The sequence below is a fragment of the Micropterus salmoides genome, unplaced genomic scaffold, assembly GCF_014851395.1.
Source record: "Micropterus salmoides isolate LMB-PRFRI ecotype aquatic unplaced genomic scaffold, ASM1485139v1 Ms_hic_scaffold_5, whole genome shotgun sequence".
Classification (NCBI taxonomy): Eukaryota; Metazoa; Chordata; class Actinopteri; order Centrarchiformes; family Centrarchidae; genus Micropterus; species Micropterus salmoides.
The window spans coordinates 16746631-16769438 of record NW_024044237.1 but is presented as its reverse complement, the minus strand read 5'-3'; the positions used below and the strand labels follow the sequence as shown (position 1 = coordinate 16769438).

At 43.6% G+C, this 22808-nt stretch overlaps 1 protein-coding gene across 1 annotated transcript; it reads left to right on the top strand.

Moving 5' to 3' along the window:
* The first annotated feature begins 694 nt into the window (after positions 1 to 694).
* On the top strand, positions 695 to 21482 carry slc34a1b (solute carrier family 34 member 1b). Its single transcript, XM_038699235.1, has 13 exons — positions 695 to 735; positions 1928 to 2001; positions 2106 to 2288; positions 2727 to 2873; positions 3140 to 3283; positions 4953 to 5064; positions 5572 to 5767; positions 14271 to 14366; positions 14517 to 14583; positions 14765 to 14932; positions 15117 to 15233; positions 17986 to 18110; positions 19348 to 21482. The coding sequence occupies exons 2-13, from the start codon at positions 1941 to 1943 to the stop codon at positions 19936 to 19938; spliced, it is 2007 nt and encodes a 668-aa protein (XP_038555163.1). The 5' UTR covers positions 695 to 735; positions 1928 to 1940; the 3' UTR covers positions 19939 to 21482.
* The last annotated feature ends 1326 nt before the right edge of the window (positions 21483 to 22808 follow it).

Sequence of the window (22808 nt, the reverse complement as noted above, 5' to 3'; positions counted from 1 at the left end):
TTAACACACCTGTTACTCAGGCCATCACGGCCTTCTCCCATGGTGAGGAGGACATTATCTGTGGGTAGTGGGGTGTGTAAGTAAATACGTGTGCGTGTGTGTTAAGAAGATCTCAGAAAATCTCCCAGATAGTTAATTTCCAATCACAACATGCTTGATCTTGTGTCCTGGCAAAACACACAAAAGTGCCTGAACATTCAGTGCAAGTCAAGCAGATTACACTGAACGTGTTTGAAATACTTTCACTGACTTATCTCATGGAAGAAATTATCACTTAATACCATGGCTTTAATCTCTGCAGGGTTACTGTACGTGATGATGAACAGCAGAGTTGATACTTTTCTACCACCATTTACCACCAGATGTCAGATTTCCCCAGCTCTTACATGTAAAACTAGGAGAACCTCAAAGAACAAGCATCATAAATCACATCAAACAGTCCTCTTAATCTTGGAATGTTTATCTGGCCCCAAATCAGGTGAAAAGTAGCTGGCTGAGCAAACATCATTTATCACCTAATACACAATGTATTTTCCCAAAGTATGCGTCATTAAGTTAAGGCTTTTGTGTTATTGATTAACAGTGAGGTCTCTGATGATGGAGCAAGTTAATCTACAAGAGATGAGTTGTTCCTCCTGACAACTACAGATTTGGTGGCGTATTTAAAGATGATTGACTCTTCAGTTTGACACTTTCCTTTCCAGGGGGTCATACACAACACCTGTCTCAGTCAAGGTAGGATATTTTACTGCATATGCCAATGTCAAATATTTAAGATAAGTAACATTTTCACACTAATCCCATGTGTTGAAAGCCACTATCATCAACACTGAAGCTTTCTGTTGTCATTTGAAATGAATAATTTATTCTAAATTTAATTTTTATCTAATGCCATGGGACCTACGACTCATGTATCCTTTAGAAATTGTTGGCGAGTCAGCCATCACTCACGACAAGAGTCACATAATGTTTCAGTAATCCTTTTTGTTTTTCTACTTCCAGTAAAACTCTATTAGTGCAATTTTGGTGAAGCACAAACAGCATAAAAATATACCCTTGAGTCATAGATACTTAAAGGCAAACTCACAAAGAGTACAGAAACAGACAGAAACCGAGAGTGGCAGACCGGCAGACAGATGAGCGTGGGGCAGATAGATTAGAGGCTAACCAAACACACACACATAATAAGTACTTTCAGAGTTTCTTCAGCTGCAATCTATGGAACTTGTCTCAAATGCTCCCACATACAGATAGCTGGATGTACACATGCTAGCCGGGCCTCCCTGCACATCAGAACTTGCAGGAGGATGCCACACAAAAAGAGAGAGATGCAATGACTGTGATTACTGTCATTTTGGCTGCTGTAATTGCTGAACTCACTTCCATCCTCTTTGCTTTTAAGAGACACATTAGTACTCCCTCCTTCACCGGGGTCCCCAAAATACGGCAAAGTGGCTGACGTGAAAAGGGGGAAAAAACAGTCTCTTTAAACTGAGAGAGTGAAAAACCTTTGAAAAGGCGTTGCTGCTCTGTAGACAGTGGAGAGTCCCTTTAAGAGCTGATTTGCAGCTGCAGGAAACGGAGGACAAGACAAGTTCCATTGGTACTGATGTTTCCTTATTGATTCTGACAAGGCATTCATTTGTTGAGAGGCGAAACGATGCCTTCGAGGTGTATTTGGCCTAAGTGTGTGATTTGACAAGGAATTAAGGACAGCTGCCAATTAAAAAGAACGTGGGCCGCCTTTGTTCTCTCCTTATTGCTTGTGTGTTGATCTCAGTAGCATGGTGAGTGATGGGATCACGCACTGTACAGACATGTTGGTCTCCTCTGGCTTCTTTTTACTGCTGCAAGTGGCTGATAAACAACATTCACTCTCACAATAGCGTCATCCTGGGGTTTTAATTACCTCCTTGTCTCCACACAGCATTCAAAGCAGCATGTCATCTCGACCTATAACTATAGTGTCCTCTAGACGGAGCACAGGGCTCGACTACGATGGTAACTTATTCTGTTAAACTCCGAGCATTCTTTTTTATAAGCCTTTGAAATGCGTCAGAACTGATCTTGACCACTGGAGTGTGAATTCTTTTTCTTTGTTGTAGGGTTGAGGATTCACAGCACTCAGCTCTCCTCACAGGCCAAACTCCCGCTGGAGGAGGACAGGGAGTCTGGCATCGGCTCCACACTTGACATCAGCAGCAGCATTGAGGGCAACAACCAACATACCAATCACCACTCCAGTACAACTTCACTCAGGGAGGCAGACAGACTCCCTAAAGAGAAAGGTACAAGAGTGGCACGAAGAGGAGAATCACGCATTCATCTCCAGGGTTGGCAGCAGGTCGGGTCTCTTTGAAATAACAACAGCAGAAGCTGAACCACATGCTCATTAGATAAGAACATGCTCAAAAGACACACAGGGCCAGTGGGATAATGCAGTCTGGGCAGCAAAGGCAAAGCCCTGCTGTCACACTGCAGTATTTGGCTGCATATGGATAATGTAGTACATCAGATGGCTTTGCTCTCTACATGTGAGATTTCTTACTGTGGCTGTCTGTCTCATCCAGAACACAGAAATCACAGAAAGACAGAAAGACATATTTCTGTTATCTGTGATATGTTTTTGTTTTTATTCGTTTTTTTTTTTAAACAGGTCAACTTTGCACTCTAGATTTAGGGCACATTGTGAGGCTAACCATCTTCCTGGTTGTTGTTTTGAACAGATAGCTCTCCACAGGCCACAGCAGTGAGTCCAAACAAAATCAAGCATCTCCTTATAAATCTATCCAAGATCCCTCTCCTCTTCGTCCTCCTCTTCTTCTTTGTTTGCTCCTTGGACACACTGAGCTCTGCCTTCCAGTTAGCAGGGGGTAAGTACCATAACCCCCACTGCTCGTGACTAACACCAGCTGATGTTTGACAAATAAGTGAGTCACCCACTAGGGCCCCGCTGTATAATTAACTGCAAACCTTCATCGGGTGACCTTTTTGGATTTGGGGAAACAAGCAGTTTGAATGTTGTTTAACACGGCTCTTGGCGACCCTGTCATGTTTGAGACCAGTATGTGTGTGTGTGTGTGTGTGTGTGTGTGTGTGTGTGTGTCTCTGTGTGTGTGTGGGCGGCATATTTAACCAGGTAAAGTGGCAGGGGACATTTTCCAGGACAATGCAGTGCTGTCTAACCCTGTGGCAGGGCTGGTGGTGGGGATCTTGGTGACTGTGCTGGTCCAGAGCTCATCCACCTCCACCTCCATCGTTGTTAGTCTGGTGGCCTCTGGACGTGAGTAGGCGTATGAAAATGTGTGTTAATGTGCTCATTTAGTCTGAGATGTGTGTGTGTGTGTGTGTGCTGTATACTCTATATGCCTGTGTATATCTCCAGGCTAGTATTTTGCATGTAAAGATATTAAAGTAAACAGAAAAACAGTAACATACAGTAAATATACAGAAAACTCCCATGGTGCATGTGTGGCAATAACAAATAGATCAAATTTATTTGCGGTTTATGGTTATAATCTCAGTTTTCTGGCTTCTAGCCCAGTCTCATGCTGTATTAAGTATGGAACATACAGAAAATTATTCAACTAGATTTGCTGCTCAGCATTAAGGATCAAATTAGCAAATATCACTTATGGTGAATACATAAATATGAGCAGATAAATGTGTGTTAGGACACAGGAAGATTTTCTCCAGCAGTCAAGTACAAACTTCCAGGTGATGAGCCAAGAAATTTGTTCCTATTTTGTAACATAATTTAAAATAAGGCTGTTGTTATTCTATATTGATCTTGTCACCAAATCCCACTAAAAGAAAAAGACAGTGTTAGTCTGTTTCTCAATATTTTGATACTTCCACACCCTGTCTGTGGTTTTCAGGCCCGTTCATTCTTACTAAACATCTTGTTTTCCAAATACATATTTTCATTCTTAAAAAGGCTTTCTAACTGGAGTTTTTAGCAAACATAGTAAAATGAGTAAAAAGTAATCATTTGTTTTATCACTATTTTTGGCTGTGGATTAATACACATTCAGGGCTCTTGTGAGTATTTCCTGTAGCCAGACGGTATTTGTGGGATTGACTCAAAATATTGTCCTAGAGAAGGGAACATTGGTGATTTAGCTCGTTGATGTGTTATTAATAGTTTTTGGACAACAACACACATAATACATAACATTCCATTAGAGATTTTTGATAATTAGAAAAATATAAAATATCATTGGCATTATCCTTTCTATTGAATTAAAATGGCTAAATGAATAAACTTTCTTATGTGTGATTACCATCTGACTGACTGACCTGAAATTGCCCTTTTGAGATTGTAGTGCTCTGTTGAAAAACATCTGAGCTTATTGTAATCTAGCAGGTTGGACAGAAATCAGAGAGGTAATCAAATCAAACCATTTCACACCCTAATACTGTATCTTAGTCTATATTTTATCGTGCCTATCATTACTGGCGATGTGTTTCTAACGAGGCTTGAGGTCTCTTTTGTCTGTGCGATTACAGTGAATGATATGAAGTGAAGTATGCAGAAGCTGCATCGCTGCTCCTAAATCCTTTCTGTAAGAGCGCTAGGAGAAAGATTATTGGTAATTATCAGAGACAAAAAGAGATGCGGAGGCAGAGTGTCTGTATGAGTGTGTGTGTGCGTGCATGTGTCCTCTAGGTCATCATCATTAGAGGCATCCTGAACAATAAACCCCAGTGCAGAGTGTGAATGCTAAGCTGTCTCCTCTTACCAGCAAATTACAATTACCTTTTATCTCCATTAAAACTCATGTAGCATTCTGAAATGGGGAAGGTCATGTGTAATGAGTTTGTATGTGACACATTACCATTCACAATTATGGCAAACATTTACAATGTTTTTTGTTTAACTATATAGTTTTAAGAGTTGTTGAGATGACTTTAAAGTAAAATGTATCATTGTGTGTTGTCTCACCTCACAGTGCTAGAAGTGAGGTCAGCTGTTCCAGTCATCATGGGGTCCAATATTGGGACTTCAGTAACAAACACCATAGTGGCCATGATGCAGGCAGCACAGAGGACCGAGTTTCAACGGTGAGTGAAGAACGGTGGCGAGGCAGAGGATGAGCGGAGGGGACGCTAAAGATCAGGGAAGAAGAAACTGAAATGGAAAAGTGAAGAGTATAAGTGGGGAGATGGAGAAAACAGGGATAAAAGTGATGAAAGTGCAGGAGAGAAAGCAGAAGAGAAAGCTTTAGCAGCTGTTCACTGCCTCTTTGCTTTTGCCTCTATTTGAGAGTCATTTCTGTAACAGTGACAATAATGGCACCAATTCACATTGATCCCACACCAGTAACCCTTTGGCATGAAAAATACGGCACCGAACAGATGGCATGTTACTTAATCTGTGTCTGGTAAAATAAGCAGAATTCATTAATCTTTCACAATATACTCACACACTGAGTCAAAACTAAAATGCTCATCACATCACACGCATCCAAAAAAGTTGAGCCAGGAAAAGCAGATTAACAAGTAATCATTTAGAGTAGTTGATCATGCTGATGGCTGACCTTAGCAGAAAATAATTGTGACCCACTGCAGTGCCTTTGCCGGGGCAACAATCCACGACTGCTTCAACTGGCTGTCTGTCCTGGTCTTGCTGCCGCTGGAGGTGGCGACTGGCGTCATGACCCGGCTGTCGCACCTGCTCGTTACCAGCTTCCGGCTTCAGCCTGGGGAGGAAGCTCCTGAGCTGCTCAAGGTCATCACCGAGCCAGTCACCAAGCTCTTTATACAGGTAAAACTATTAGCCAATCATAATCTTTGTAGCTGAGTGTTTGCTAAACACCTCCCCCACACAGCTATTGTCCAATCATAGCTTAGCAACCATAACTGGTCACATCAGGTCTGTCAATCTTTGGATTTCTGTAGTAAGAGCTGTGGTGAAATGGTACAATTTTGATGTATTTCACTCAAGTAGTTCCATTTAATGCTACTTTATACTGCTCTCCATTACATTTCAGTGACAAACATTGTACCTTTTTCTCCAATACTTTTATTTGACACTAAAATTTTTTAAGTGCTTACTGAATTACTGTGCTACAAAGTATCTCAAATTGGCTCCACATTGATGAACCACAACATAAAAATATTCTTACACATATTTGTTTGATAAAAACAGAATGATTATATTATATTCAACATAACATTTTTAAATGTTCAGCATACTGAGTACTTTAACTTTTGATACTTTACATTTGGCTGATAATGCTTCTGTTTCATTTACTTAAGTAACATTTTGATTTCAGTAATGGAGTATTAACCTGTATGGAATATCGACTTTTACTTTAGTAAATGATTTGAGTACTTCTTCAACCAGAGTACGAGCTAGTATAGTACTCTGCATTTGTGAGTGTGGAGGGTAGAGCTTTTTCCAAAACCAAAAACACAAGAGTAAAAGTGTAAGGAATGCACTAAACACTATACTTATCTGCTTAAATGTAAGCTATAATCATGAACATGCCTGGCTAACTAGCTTTTTTTTTTTTTTTTTTTAAACCTGTCCTGCCCAGCAGCCTGGTATAGAGTATAATGACCTGGATACCATATTGTGCCAGACAGATTTTACTTTAACAAGAGAGTATTAAAATACTCCTTTGTCTGTTTTATTATTTATTTAATTATGTATTGATTTGTCACCGGGCCGGACAGGGGGGCAGACACGGGGATGGGGGGGCACAAACAGACAGCACAGAGAAAGGACAACACCTGCAAGAGAAGGGGGAAAGGGGGATGGAGGGTGGGGACAACAGGGAAAAGCTGTGGGAAACACCAATTGCAGAAAGCAACGAAACCTGCAAGAGAACAGAGAGGGGGGCTTGGGGAGGAGAAAAACAACAACAAACAAACACAAACAAAAAAAACAATAAAAATAATAATAATAGTAAAAGAAAACCAGCCGAACAGCAGCAATAAACAGCTGACATATTAATGACATATTAAGACAACTAAGAGAACAATGAAAACAAGAAACAGTCACACACACTAAATAAGCAACACAACACAGCCACGAGAGCTGGAATAATAATTAATTTAAATAAGTAACTGAAAGAAAGGCATCAGGAATAATTCTACCAGGGACAACCTAAGTTTGTTTGTGTCTGTGTGGGTGAATGTGTCTGTATGTGTGTGTATGTACATGTGTGTGCGCATAAGCCTGTTAAAGAATGTAGTTGTTAGAGAGAGTGGGACGCCACGACTGTAACAGGCAGGCAAGAACCCCAGTAGCCAATAGGGGTGGAAGAAAGAAAAAGAATAAATCAAATCAAAAAAAAACAAAGACTCCCAGATGCACCGCGATGCAAACGCAGAAGACCCCGACCCAAATGCCAGTTGACAACGTAATGCCGACGGAACGCAAAAGAGGAAGAGCAGCGCCCGGACCGACCGCGGCGCAGACACAACATAGACCAGTGGCCTCCCCCATCCAGCACCCCACCGCCGCGCAGCAAACAACCACAATGCCCAAATGCCACGCAATCATCAACACCAATGCACAAGTGACGAGCCCAACGCGCACACTGCGCGAGCACGGCGACACCCATGCCCAGCAGCCCCCCGCGAATCCCGCGTGCGAGGTCGGGCAAATGAGAGAGAGCAAACGGAACAACACGACAGCGAAAGCCAGCGGAGAGAGACACCAGCAGCAAGTCCCAGCCCGGCAGCAAACGCGCCGCACAGGTCACCGTGCACCCGCCAATAAAAGTCCACCGTCCCCCCAACCGCCGGAAAAAACTAAGGCCGCCGGCGCCAGCCGACATCCCCCATGCCCAGCGCGCCCCCCGGCCGCCATGCAACACCAGCCAAACCAGCAACGAGGCAAAATCAACTAGCTCAGCTGCATGCCACCAACAACCCACCCATCCATCAAGGGCCGAGAACTCCAGGCACAAACCCAGAACAAACCGGAGCACAGCCCTGCCCCGCACCCACACTGCACATCCCGAAAACTAACTATATACCTCAGTATCCAGAGGGGTCCAACAACTGGCCGACAGAGAAATGGGCAAGCACGGATCCGAGGCCAACGAAGCAAAACAGGAACGCAAACAGGTCCCTCCAAGCCAATGAGGAGATGCCTCCCCCGGACTCCAACGCACAAACTAAACGCCCAGCAGCCATCCAGAGACCCTGCCCAGGGAAAAAGTATAATACATCAAGATGCATCGATAATCGCCCCACAATCCCACCGCAGACCCCCACCCCCAGAAGCCAGGACACCCTGCGACCCCCCAAAGCGCAAAGGACCCCAGACCGCATGTCCAGGGGGAAGCTGTACCCCGCCCCAAGGAAGAACAGCAGAAAGCCGTGCCGGGAAGCTCGCTACCGCCAGGGAGCGATAACGCGGGAGAACCAGGCCAACGGTCCCCCAGCCCAGCCAGAGGCATCCCTCCCTACAGTGCAGCCAGTGACAGCAGCCCCCGAGGCCGATCTCATCCCCGGACAGGGGCCCAGCCCCCCCAGTCAAGCACCCCCAAGGAGGAGCACCAAAACCTACCCCGACAGCACCGGTCATGCGCCCCAGAGACTCCCGAATGTCCCCACCGTGAGAGAGCTGGCAGGGGGAAGCAGCGGGAGCCTCACCTCTGCCGAAGAGGGCCCAGGCGAGGAGAGGAGACAACGGGCCCCCAGGCCCAGGGACACACCACCCGCCCAGAAATGAGCAAAGGCCACAAGCCCGAGTCCGCAGAACCCTAGGCCAAGGGCGGGCCCCCACGCCAGGGGAGCCCCGACCCCCCCCAGCCCACCCCAGATCAGGCAAGGCCGCCACCAACCCCACAGCACCCCCAACGCCCGGGGCTCCAGGGGTAGGACACGAGGCCAATGAGAATCTCTCCCACTCCTTCAACCCCTCTGCCTGCCTCTGTAAATGTATTGTTTTGTGTTGGATGCATGTCATGGATTGTGAAGTGTTGTATGGTGGAGTGAAGATAAGGTGTGTGGTAACTAAGGTGCAACTAAAATTGGAGGGTAGTTGTGACACAGGCACCCCACAACTGTCAGGTAGTGGAGCCTCCCATCGTGCCCCTCCCACCCCCCAAGCCCTCTGTGTCTAATGTGTAATTAAAATTGAGGGGCAGGCAGTGAGGGAGGAAGAAGTGCGAGGCCGCAATAAAGCAGCCCCAAACGCCCTGCAGGCTGCCCGTCCCCCAGGATCCTAAGGGTGTATGTTGTGAGACATGACCAAAGGGGGAAAGGTGAAGGAGGTCATAGGGAGGCTAGAAGACCAGATTCCTGACTGGCCCCATCATTTATTCAGTCCCGTCCCCCACCCCCCTAAGCAGGAGGACGCCAGGTCCCTCCAGCCCAGGGCTTATAGCAAGAGCCCCTCTAGCACCGGTAGCACCCCAGAGTCAGTGACAACCCCGCCCATCCCCAGGACGGGCCCAGGGGGGCCCAGCCCCCCAGCGCGCAGACCCGCCCCAGACCCAGAGGCCCAAAGCCCCGTGCCCCAGACCCCCACACACTCCAGAGGCAGGTCAGTGCAGCCCCAACCCAAAGTCCAACAATCCCCCGTCCTCGCCGGGGCCCCTCCGGCAGCCCCACTGCTAACCCCTCACCTCACCGCTCCCCCACAATCAGCAGTACTCCGAGCACCACCAGCCCCCAAGGGAGCAGGTCCGGGGCAGCAAGGACCCCACCCAAGGACAGAACGGCCCAACAGCCCAGATCCGAAGGTCGGCCCACACCCAGGAGGCAATGCCACTCAGGCCAGGTCAGGCCAGAAGACCCCCACCCCCGCTCCCTTCCCTCCCTAGCAGCGAAGCATCCCACACACAAACCCCCACCGTCCCCAAAGAAAAGAGACAGCAATCACCCCGCGACAGCAGCAACAGCCCCTCAGCCCTAGGGAGTCAGCAGATGCAAATAGCCCCTAGGACTCAACACGACCACACTCCAGAGGGCCGCGACGCGACTGCAAGCAACCATCGACACACCCCAAAGCACAATCCCTCCATACACAGGATCCCGGCACAACCACCAAGCATCCAGTCCGGGCACTAAAATCCAGAGGAGACACCCCCCAACCAGCTCAAAAAGGACCAGCCCGCACCCCAACCCACCCCGTCAACCCCTTCTTCCCGGTCCCCCACCCCTCCAACAACCAGTCGCCAGACCCCTCAGAGAACCGAAATGCAATTATCAGGATGCACAGCATGCACACAGGACAGAGCCGCACACCAGCCCAGTCCCGGCCCGCACCCGATGCCCCCAACCCCTGACAAGCACGCAAGCCAATAATGACCTACAGATGAGCCAAGCTCTTGGGGAACTGTATAAGATTTTAATCCAATCTATGAAAGAGTTTCCAAATCCAAATTTATATAAAGTAGCGAATAGAAATTTCCAATTTACTCTGTCAAATGCTTTCTCTGCATCTAAAGAAACAACTATAGTTTCCAGGTTATGAATAGTGGCATAGTCTATTACGTTAAGTAGCCTGCGTGTATTGTTGGTGGAGTGCCTACCCTTAATAAATCCTGTTTGGTCAGAGTGTATTATACCAGGAGTGACCTTCTCTAGCCTTCTTGCTAGGGTTTTGCAGATGATTTTAAGATCTGCGTTAATAAGTGATATTGGGCGATAACTGGACGGGAGTGTGGGGTCTTTGTCTGGTTTAAGGAGCAGGCTGATATTAGCAGAATTCATTGTTGGGGCAACATGCAAGTACCCCTAATTTGCATAACCATCCTATAGAATGTGGGCGCAAGTATTTCCCAGAATTCCTTATAGAGTTCAGCGGGAAAACCATCTGGCCCAGGGGCTTTATTATTCGGCATATGTAAGAGAGCTTCCTGGAGTTCAGCCATTGAAACAGGTGAATCCAGAGCCCTGATCTGTTCATCATCTAACCTTGGCAAATCTATATTGTTCAGAAATGCATCGATGTTAGAGCTAGATGGGTCAATTTGTGATGTATATAAGTTTTTATAATAATCTCTGAATGCATTGTTGATTTCTTCTGGGTTATAAGTCAGATTCCCAGCTGAGTCCTTTAAGGAAGAAATAGTTATTTTTCTTTATTCAATTTCAATTGGCTGGCTAAGAATCTGCCGGATCTATTGCCATGTTCAAAGTTCTCCAAGCGTAGTCTTTGCAACTGAAATTGGGTCTTTTTATTAATAATTTCATTTAATTCAAGTTTTGATTTTCTCAGATCATTCAGCATGTGTTCCTGTGGGGAGGCAGCAAGGGTAGTTTCTAATGTTTTTATTTTTTGTTCTAGCTGTAATTCACAAGATCTCTCTTTCTTTTTTTGTATGATGAATAGGAGATTATTTTACCTCTCATGACTGCTTTTGCTGCCTCCCAAAGAAGACATGGCGAGGTTCCTGGCAGGTCATTAGTTTCCATATATATTGCCCACTCCTTTTTGAAGTAATTTATAAAATCTAGGTCTGTAAGCAATGATGCGTTAAATCTCCAACTTCTAGTTGGCTGTGTGACCCTTTTTTTAGTAAGAGTGATAGAAACCGGTGCATGATCACTGATAGTGATAGGGTGAATCTGAGTGTTGGAAATGTCTGTCATAATTGAGCTGCTAACCAAAAAATAGTCAAGGCGAGAAAATGAGTGGTGGATTGGTGAAAAGAAGGTATATTCTCTAAGAGTGGGGTGGTGAGAACGCCAAACATCACAAAGACCAAAATCGCTCATGTATTGTTTAAGGATGTCTGTTGATTTCCAAATACGGTGACCACCTGCCGTACTGAGCCTGTCAACTGCTGGATTACATACCATGTTGAAGTCCCCTCCTAATATAAGAGCTGTGTCTGAGTGAGCAGAGAGAGAGTTGAAGAAAGCATGAAAAAAGGAGGGGTCGTCAACATTTGGGCCATAGATGTTAGCAATGCATAAAGGAGTATTTTGAATCGAAATGTTAACAATAATGAATCGACCCTCTGGATCAATAGTAGTGTTATTATGATTGAAGTGTGTTTTTCTATTTATCATAATGGTGACACCCCTTTGTTTTGAGTTATAACAGGCTGAGTACGAGTGAGGAAACTGTGGTGAGGTTAGCTTATCTGCTGTCTTGGGTAAATGAGTCTCCTGTAGTAGGACAATGTCTGCTTGCAGATTATTTAGATGGTTAAAAATTTTTAATCTCTTTTCCCTTGAACCAACTCCGCGTACATTCCAAGAGGTGATTATAAGTGAGGTCATCATTCAACTAAGGGATGTGGTGATGGCTAGTGTGTGCAGTGTGCGCGTTGTATCATTGTGTGTGTTGTATGCGCCTGTATGTGTGTGTCTATGTGTTCATGTTGTATGCGCCTGCGTGTGTGTGCTAGCGGTGTGCCCGACTGTTTGTGAATTAAACAGTATGAAAATTGCGCAGCTGATCGATGTGTAAACGGCGGAGGAAGAGCAACATTAACAAAAGAAAGAAACAGTGAAACAAAAACAGGGGAAAATACACAAAACATTATCGGACAGTCAGATAACCACAGTATAGGCTGTTGAGACGTGCACTGTATTTTATAACTATTAACTTGCCATATGTCACGGAGTAATTAACTGATAGGGGAAAAAATGATCGCATACTGATACAGTTCACCTGTTGCTGGACTTGGTTCTTAGTAGAGCCAAGGAGTGGTGTCTCGGTCGCGGTACAGCTGGCCATCGACGTAAAGTTTATCCACAGCGATGACAGCCCGTGATCCTTCTCCAATAAGCTTCTTTCTTATCGGGAACAGGACTCGGCGTCGGTCCAGGATCTCCCGGGGAAACTGGTCGTTAACGCTGAAGTTGGTCCCTCTCAGCTCCCTGCCGCGGCCTTTAACCAGTTCCTTCTGCTTGAAGTGTTCAAACTTCGCGACGATGGGCCTGGGCCTCTGGTTCTCCTGTCGCCGTCCTCCCAGGCGGTGCACCCGGTGGAAGCTGATGTTCTTTACGGTCTCGGCCGGGAGCTTCAGTTGATTTTGGATGAAGCTTTTAACGGTCTCCTCTGGGGTTTCATCCGCCTGCTCCGGGATACCCGAAATGACCAGATTATCCCGCATACTACGAGCCTGGAGATCGATGATTGCTTCTCTAATGTTTTTATTGTCTGCCGAGAGCCGCGTCATTCCCTCCGTGAGGGATTTAACCGAACCTTTGAGGACCTTGTTTTCTGCCGCGAGCTCAACCACCTGTTTCTGGCTGAACTCCAGGGATTCCCGCAGAGCCTGAAACTCTTTGTGAAGTACTTCCACAAGAGATAATCGGGCATCAAAGCTGGACAATTTCTTGTCTATTGAATCCAGAATCTCTGTAAAATCTGCACCTTGCGAGGAGACTGCTCCAGGTGATGCTCCAGGTGAGTCTTCAGTGCGGTTTCTTTTTGATTTCCCCATGACCACTCGATGAAAACACTGGTCAATATAAACTTCAAGGTCCTCCAAACACTCGTCCTCGAGGTCCTCCAGTGCGATTTGACTGCTCTTATTTGTTAATTCGCTTAAAATTGGCGGATTGTTTGTTTAATGAATTGTTTGTTTAGCTGCGCTCTGCCATGTTTGAATTGCACCAAGTCTCACGAGATTACACAAACGCTCACCGTGTCATCTCCTAGATGGCTAACTAGCTTACCTACAGTAGTAACTGTTTGTGACTTTGCAGGCCAATGAGCAAATTATTATGGTTACATTAGTTTGTGGGTTACAGGTTACATTATGAAAAGCCTAGCACACCCACTGTGTGGAAGCTTTATCCAAGTTTATCAAACACTTTGATTACTCATCTCACTAAAAGCCTATACAGTTATAACGCATAACCTATAATGCTCTGCCTATCTAGCTTTACACTTCAATGCAAGAACAATGCTGTTTCTCTAATTCTATGTCTTTTAACTTCAACGGATCATCAACTCGTGAGGATACGTTTTGTCCATCAATTTCATATTTAAGAATCAAAGTTTTTCATTTTAAAACAAGTCAGACAGAAACATAAAAAAGCCAGAAGGAGATGGTGTTTTCAACCATCTCATGTAGACAACATTAGCTTAATTAACATGGTAAATCTATCGCTGGTACTGTTATAAATTGGTGCATAGGTGCCATGCAACAATGGATTACAATGGAAGGTTAGACAGGGATAGCAACAGTAAGTGGGACAAAGCTTATCAAACAGTCAGATAGCTTCCCTTAGTGTCTTGCTCAGAGACACTTCAGCAAGGCACTTGCTGTGAAGTGACTTGAACTTAGGTTTAATAACTCAACCTTGACTCACTGAATGATTTCTCCTTTCACCCTCAGCTGGACAAGTGTGTGATCACGGGGATCGCCATGGGAAATGAGGACATGAGGAACAGGAGCCTGGTGAAAGAATGGTGCCAGGCTGACCTTGTTATGGTAATGGCTCATCTCCACTGCTGTCTCCTGCACATGCAGACAATTGTGTCACGCACTGGCGCCAAATAGAGCCCGTCACTGCTGCCAGGGAAAACTGTGTTGCTAATTTATCTTTCATCACAGTCGCTTCTTTCATCCTTCTTTCTATAGACGACTGGCAATGTGAGCACTGAAAACTGTGGCCCCAGTCCGAACATGTCCCACACGCCACTGAAGTGTGAGTTCAAACTCAGTCATATCTGTAACCCGCCCACTTTTGTGAAATGTACAATGTTTCTGTAATCATTTTGTATTTCTAGAATGTATTTTCTTTTCAGTGCTGGTCCTGTTAAAAATGAAATGAAACTAAGTGTTTCTGGGATTGAATACTGAGGATAGTTGGTCCTGTCACTCCGCAGGCAGGCATTTGTTTGTGTCTACCGAGCTGTCAGACCTCAGTGTGGGCCTGATTCTCCTGGCAGGCTCCCTGGCTGTCCTCTGCACCTGTCTGCTGCTTCTGGTCAAGCTGCTCAACTCTCTTCTTAAAGGCCAAGTAGCAAAGGTCATCCATAAAGTTATCAACACAGGTGGGCATGCTTCTGAGCTTTTACATAGCGTATAGAAATAGAGTTTGCAATTAACCAAGAAAACCTTTTTAAGCTGCTTTGGATGCAAATTTCACAAACGAGGTTGTGTAGAAGATACTAGTATTGATGTTTATTTGCATATACATGTAGATAATTTCCATCTCACCTCTCTTTATTTTAACAGACCTGCCATATCCGTTTGGATGGCTGGCAGGATTTATGGCCTTGTTTTTGGGTGCAGGGATAACATTTCTGGTCCAAAGTAGCTCTGTCTTTACTTCAGCCATGACTCCCCTTGTAGGTGAGTGATATATATGCTTTTGCACCTGTGAAAACTATGAGAGCCTCTAGTGGGGATATTATAGGCTACACTACATTCTGTGAAAATAAAGTTAAACAAATTTAGAAGATAAAATGGTAATGTGATAACTACTGTAAGTAAACAGGACATCAGCACCTCATGAAAAATCCATGTGCACAAAAGACATTTGTCACAGACATGCATTAAAAATAACAGGAATACGTAACCTTAGAGAATGGGAGGAAAAGGTCTGCAAACAGACCTGTTTGTTATTTACTGTTATTAAAACCTCATATATTTTTTGCATTAAATTTTCACTGAAAAAAACAAATTAAATAAAAATGATGATGATCTGATTTTTGCTGGGGTCTGTACAAGCATGTTTCCTTACGTCTGGAGAAAATTATTTTTAGGTCGGGGTCCCTGTTGCACCACAGTGCTTCCTTTATGATGAATGGTATGTTGTGATACATTTTACCTTTATCAAAAAATTGCAGCTCCTGCGATTAGGCCATATTGCAAATTCGATAATATAATATGTTGTTCAGCCCTAATATCAAACATGATGATATTCACCAACACAATACTTTCAACAAATGTTATGTAACACCAACATCTAGTATTAAGTAAAAGCACAACAACTGAGGATAAACTACATAGTTTAAAATCCAGTGGAAACATGCAGAATGAGTTTATTGTGGTTAACTGTTTCTAGCAGCCTTTTTGACAAGAGATATGGAGCAAAGTCTCTTGTGAAGTCACTTCAGCACATGGGGAAGTTCTTAACAGATTAAAATAAAACTAAAACTAAAACCTGATATGGCAGGGAAGCCAGTTAGCTAATCACGGCCCTTTGCTGCCTGTCGCTCCCTCTTTCTAGCCCAAATTTCCTGTCTCTCTCTCCACTGTCCTGTCACAAAATAAAATAAACTGGCAAATTTATCAAAAATATAGCTGCTGGAAAGAAAGAAATGATCTTTGTTAGATACCTCTAACTGCCAATGAGACAAGTAATCATCAGTGACTTGTCTTCTGCAATAAATTGTTGCTGCTGCAGTTTTGTACCGTCAATTTGGGTTAGTGTTCAAATTAAATTTACCTAAAGTACTTTAGTGTTGCCTTAGTATGTGAGCCAATTCACCAACTGGCATACAGTGTGCACACAGCATAAGCAGAAGAAATGCCGCTCGGCTTTGTTTTACTCTCCTGGATGTGTATCACCTAGCCCAGTGACCAGGAATCTGACAGACAGCATATTTTAACACAGTAAAATAATACTTGTGTGACTATAACCAGCGTGACGTCTTATGGAGGAGATGACTCTGTAGATGATTGGATGAAGCATAACATCAACAAAGTGACAAAGCAGATTTAATTCATCGTATGGCAAACCAGTGAGATTGGATTGTTCACATTCATAGCTTCTGAAAGTAGTTTACTGTCCAGATGCCCCCCGCCCACCCTGAGACAGCTACTTGTTTTAACAACCTGCCTTTACTTTATAACACCACACCCACTTCTCCACTGTCCAACTTTACTTTGCTACTTGGTTTGGTTGGTTTTCTCCAGTTTGTTTCGTATGATCTCGGAGAAAGGTTTATGTCATGTATTTAATGGCTAATTAAGATTTGTGTGTTCTCATTCTAGTGAGAATACCTCAGATTTTCTTGTTGGCTAATAGCTCATTTGCCAGCTAGATGCATGGGGCCAAATAAGGACATAAACCTGCTCATTTCCACAGATCAAGTCTTGTGAAGTTTATAAGAACATGTTTCATAACCGGCACTGTATACCACTGGCTAAATGAAGCATGTAAAATCAGTGATGACTGAGTCATCAGCCTGCAACACAGTGATAAATGCGAGATGGGAATAATTTCTCATTTTAAACAGGAGTAATTAACCAGCTTGAAAAAGAAGCTAAAAGACAAGCGACTATACACATGGTGGATGATTTCCGAACCACAGATATGCTTAATTAAGTGTTTCTATTTATTTTACTTGCTGTTACTGTGTCATAGAGTCGAGCAGAGCAAAGCTTTAACATCCACAAGGAGAAATTTGGCTTGCAAACAGCAGTCAGTTGTAGTAGATGTTAAATGCAGCAATCCATACAGTACATACATAGTGCAAGTACATACAAGTATAATATAGTATCATCAAATTGAAAACAAATGAAAAAATAACAGATAGAGAGCAACTATTTCACACAATTTCAACAATATTAACTACATAAAAACTAGAGCAGCATTGCCCTACTTTGGTTGTCAGTTGCTGTCAAGCAGCCACTCATTTGTCATTAGTCATCTTATCTGGCAAAGGCATATTTCAGCCTCTATGATTCCACTGTTGCTTTTTCAAATATTTGGCTTTTGTTCATCATAAACACCAAGTATGAATTATTTTATGTTTTTTCTGTTTATCTGAGATGTAATTTGAGTCGAATAATTTGAATAGTTTAAATACTTATTTTTAAACCTTTTGGAGAATAGTATTCACAACTCTTAAGAACATTCATTTTTCTGCTGTGCTTGTATGCTGCTTCTAATCCTTGTGAAAGCAGTGATTTAAGATCACATCAGCTGCTCAGAAATGGAATCCCAATCACAGATGTCCACATTTTACACGACAGATCAGTGTAGTTTGATTAGACAAATGTACCTATCAAGTATTTTATAAAAGTTACAGTTCATCATCGCTGAAACTTGCCTCTGTTGTATCTTTATCTCTGTTTTCGGTGTTGTCTCTCTCAGGTATTGGTGTGATCAGTCTGGAGCGGGCCTATCCTCTCACCCTTGGGTCCAACATCGGCACAACTGCCACAGCCCTGCTGGCAGCTCTGGCCAGTCCCGGGAACAAGCTACCAGCAGCCATACAAGTAAGCCAGTGTTATCAGATATGACAGCCAATTTAAAATAGAAGGAAAATGAGACGAAGGAAAGTGAAGGCAATGCCACCCTTCTCTTTTGTGGCGGATTACATTTACCTTTATTCATTTAGCTGACGCTTTTATCCAAAGCGACTTACAACTGCTATACATGTCAGAGGTCGCACGCCTCTGGAGCAACGAGGGGTTAAGTGTCTTGCTCAGGGACACAATGGTGGATGTCTCACAGTGGGAATCGAATCCAGGTCTCCCACACCAAAGGCAAGCATCTTATCTATGCGCCATCACCGCCCCCACCTGTGCCATCACCACCCCCATTATTATAATAACAATATAGGTCATTTGTGCAGCATGTTATTTACGATTATTGCGGCAGCGACCTCTAGAGGTCGTACAACGGTAGGAAAAGAGGAAGTCAGGTTACGTGTCTGTATAAGGAGGCAGGATGGGTCAAACCCTGGACTTTCACTCAGGAGAACGGAATTCGAGTCCCATGTGACAACTAGTAAATGTTGAGTTATTTTAAGTTTTAACTGAAATAGCGTTACTGACTTCCATCACGTGACTTCTGTTATTGACTTTGGTCATATTACTTACGTAATTTACTTACTTTAACCGAAACCACAACGTTTTTCTGAACCTAACCAGGTAGTTTTTGTTGCCTAAACAACATTAACTACGTGTTTGATGTCGTTTGACGTAGGTCACGTGACTTACATAATGTAGTTAATGCTAATGTGCTATTTTGTGAGGGATGAACAAATGTCACTGGTAGGTGTGATAATTTAGGAAAAGCTCATATGTGTCATTTTGTGAGGCATGGATAAACAACCTATGTTGTCGTTTAGGATGGAGGACTTATTATTTTTTTGTATGCTACAGCTCTCTGTAAATCACTTGCCCTGGAAAAAACATAAACCAAAAGGGAGAAATTTATATTAAACTTTTTTAATGCCGACCATAAGTTTTGCATCTTTCGATCGAATACCATTCCATTATCCGTCTACATAGATGAAGACCTGATTTCAAAACAGTCAATAAAATCTTGCATAAAGCTGTAACATCAACAGACATTCACTTGGGGAAGTGCACTGCTAACTTCAATTTGTAGGCTAGATAGAAGTTCAGCTGCAGCACGTTAAACAGCATGTAAACAGCATGTCACTTCCATCCAGTTAGATTATTAGTAAATCTGGCCTTGTAACTTTTTATCTCTCTTTGTATATAGATTGCTCTGTGTCACCTCTTCTTCAACGTCTTTGGCATTCTGCTGTGGTATCCCCTTCCCTTCATGCGTCTGCCGATAAGGATGGCTCGTGTCCTGGGTGAGCGCACTGCCAAGTACCGCTGGTTTGCAGTCTTGTACCTTCTCCTTTGCTTCTTGCTCCTGCCCTCGCTGGTGCTGGGCCTCTCGCTGGCAGGCTGGCGGGTGATGGCTGGCGTCGGGGGTCCTTTTCTGGGTGTGACCATCTTCATCGCCATGGTAAATGTGATGCAGGCCCGCAGCCCCGGTCACCTGCCCGCTAAGCTCCAGACTTGGGACTTCTTGCCCCAGTGGATGCACTCTCTCAAACCGCTCGACCGCTTAATCACCAAGGCAACTGTCTGCTGCAGCTTCACATGCGAGGAAGGGCAGGGAGAAGAAGAGGAGCACATCTCGACACAGACCACCTCTATCGACCTGAGGAAAGAGTCCGCCCAGAGGAAGGCAGAGCTGGCTTATGACAACCCAGTCCTGGATTACCTGGATGAGAGCAGACCAGGTGTACGGGTTCTTAAATTAAAAGGATTAGAGAGGTGTAACAGCACTCCACTGTAGTCAAACAGATAACAGAGGGCTATTTTCTACTCCATTTTGTCAATATTGTGGGAAGAATAAAATTGATAAAACCATTCTATAATGCTTTGGAAATTAACAGATTTCTCATTATTGATTGATTGATAATTAGAGAGAGACTCCCAAATGCCAGGATAAATATCATGAGCTCAGTACAAGATTTTAACCACCAATACATCAAGTGAGAATTGACTGAGCTCTGCAGCTGGTACCAGACCAGCTGCAACAGCCATCTATAAGCTGTTATTCCCATGCTTGAGTCTCAAAACTCATGATGAAGAAGGGGGAAAAAGTCACCTCAAGGTCCATTAAGTAGCTGTTCTGGATCTTTCTCTCATATTATATGATCTTCATTAGCAGATAGAGTTTTTCAATTGTCAAAGGTACATTACCTTAACCGTTCACATTACCATTTTTATTTTTATTACCATATTTTTATTACTTTCGTCTGACTGGGCAGACAGGTAACACATGAACAGCTCATAGAATTAAAAATGTCTTTGTAAATGCATTAAATGTGCCCTGTGGAGTTTTTCACCACTTGTAGCACTGTGGAGTGGTGTAGTAATTCCTATCCTGCCTTTGGTTTTATGCTATTCCTTTGATTGACAGTAGGTGGCCGTAACACAAAAACAAATGTAGCAATGCACCAACAACGGCAGTGAAAAAGAAAACGTCAAACTAGATTTAAAATCTGAAAAAATGGTATTTGCGAGGAAGGAGATGCGCTCAACACATTTAGGTAACACATAAAGATAATACACAATGCATTTTGGTGAAAAACATAACTTTTTCTTATTAGTGTACAAGGAAACTCCACAGGGTAGTTTTAATTAGCCAACAATAACTCTTGTACCCACTGTCATCATCATTTTGAGGAAATTTGAAAATATTTCCAGAATAGCTACCATGCTCTCCCGTTTGACGTCCCTCGCAAAGGCAATAGCGACATTTAGTCATGCATATAAATGGTTTATGTTGAGTGAGTATAAAACTTATCCTTGTTAGCGCTTACATTTCCCTGGATTCAGCAGTCCTGGGTGCAACGTTCATCCATTAAGTGTTGTCTGTTTGTGTCAAGAACAGACAGGAAGAAAAGGAAACGAGCACTGTAGCCCAAAGTCTAATGATAGTCATTTCCAAGTGGATACGTTTGATAATTATGTTAAAATACCATGCACTCACTTGTTATATAAATGTAAGTGGGTGACTGACTATACGCAGACACTACAAAGGATTAAAAGAATCATCACACAAGCCTCTTAATGTTATCTACAAATGGGTGTATGGATGTGTTGTAGCGTATGTGTTTGAGTGTGTGCTGAAGTGTTTGTGTGTGTACGCTTGTCCAAGTGGGAGACTATGCACGCCCGGGAGGTGTTGTTGAATGTGTGAATATGTGCTGTGTTTTCTCTATTGCACTATAACAATTGATCATGTGTTGTAAGAAATGTTGACTTTCTGAAGTCTGTTGATTTAATGAGAGAATAAAGTCAGACTCTTTCACTTGTAAGGTGATAAACGTACTCTCTTTGTCTCTGCTGGTAAAATTACAGCTCGGTGTTCATTCATTCTTGTGTGTTTTACTTGAACAAGCCTTTTGGTAGGAAGACATATCCTCCTTGTCCTCTCGTCACTCCCCTCTGCTCCTGCCATGGACTTTAATGTTCTTTAACGTATGAGATGCAACCATCTCCACCACCAGCAATGGCAGTCTGGACAGTTTCTGCGTCATCCTCCTGAGTCTAATGTGAACCTCGGAGGCATATGAGAGCAGTCTGGGAAGGACGGGGGAGGGGAGGAACAAGAATCTACCATGACACTTGCTCCTCAATACACTCACAGAAACATGTCCATTCTCTCCTTTGAGTGAGTGCTGATTATCTGCTGTGTGGTTTTTGAACAGAGAGAACTGCTTTTGGATCAGTGCTAAAGTCCAGCAGGGCAGGGTAATGGTCCTGCCAAGCCCTCATGTCCCGGGATTCACAGCAAGGACCTGTTGCTGCCAGGGTTCTCTGCTGCCTGTCTTTGTTGAGCTATTGTTATCAGATAAAAAGTAGCACATTTTATTTCAACAATGACCTTTTTTCTTCACTTCTCTAAAAACTAGAAAGATTTTTTTTCCTTGACTGTTTTAATTTTTTGTCCTGTGATTGTTGTGATCCGCATGGTATCTGTTACTTCCTAACCTGCGCTCACTCACACTCATTTACTGTAGATCCGTCTCCAGGCGGTGTGAATTATTCAGTATGTGTGTGTATGTGCGTTTGTGTGTGTTTACAGAACACAGGAGAAAATCCTGGACTCCCTTCAGAGACTAAAATAATTTCTTTCTGCCATTTAAGCACTTGCCTCATGTAGAGCAGAAGTTATACCACATTCTTCAATTTCACAAATCCTTTCAACCGTCTAGTACTTTGAAAACATTTTGCTTCACTACACCTTCACCTGTAGTGCTGGATCAGCACTTGTAATGCTGGTCCCGCAATAACCTATCGACAGCTATTGAATTTTTTGCTGGGTTAGTTGTTGTCGAGTATTTCTCAAAGGGATTACAATACAGTCAATCAAAATGATGATCCAGAGACATCATTACTGAGAGTGTTAAAACATGGTTGCCTGTCTGCTACTACTAAAATAGAAATGTGCAATATTGTCCAGAAATGAAACATACTAACAGTGTGTGGAGAGTTTCCCATTTGGGCAGCCATTTTCACATTTAATAACGTTAGACATTAGATTATTGTATATCTAACAGCACTTAATGATTAACAATAATGGCCAAGCCAAGCAAACTATCAGTCACGAAGCAAATGAAGCCATGTTGCTTGCTGAACCCACAATCACACTGC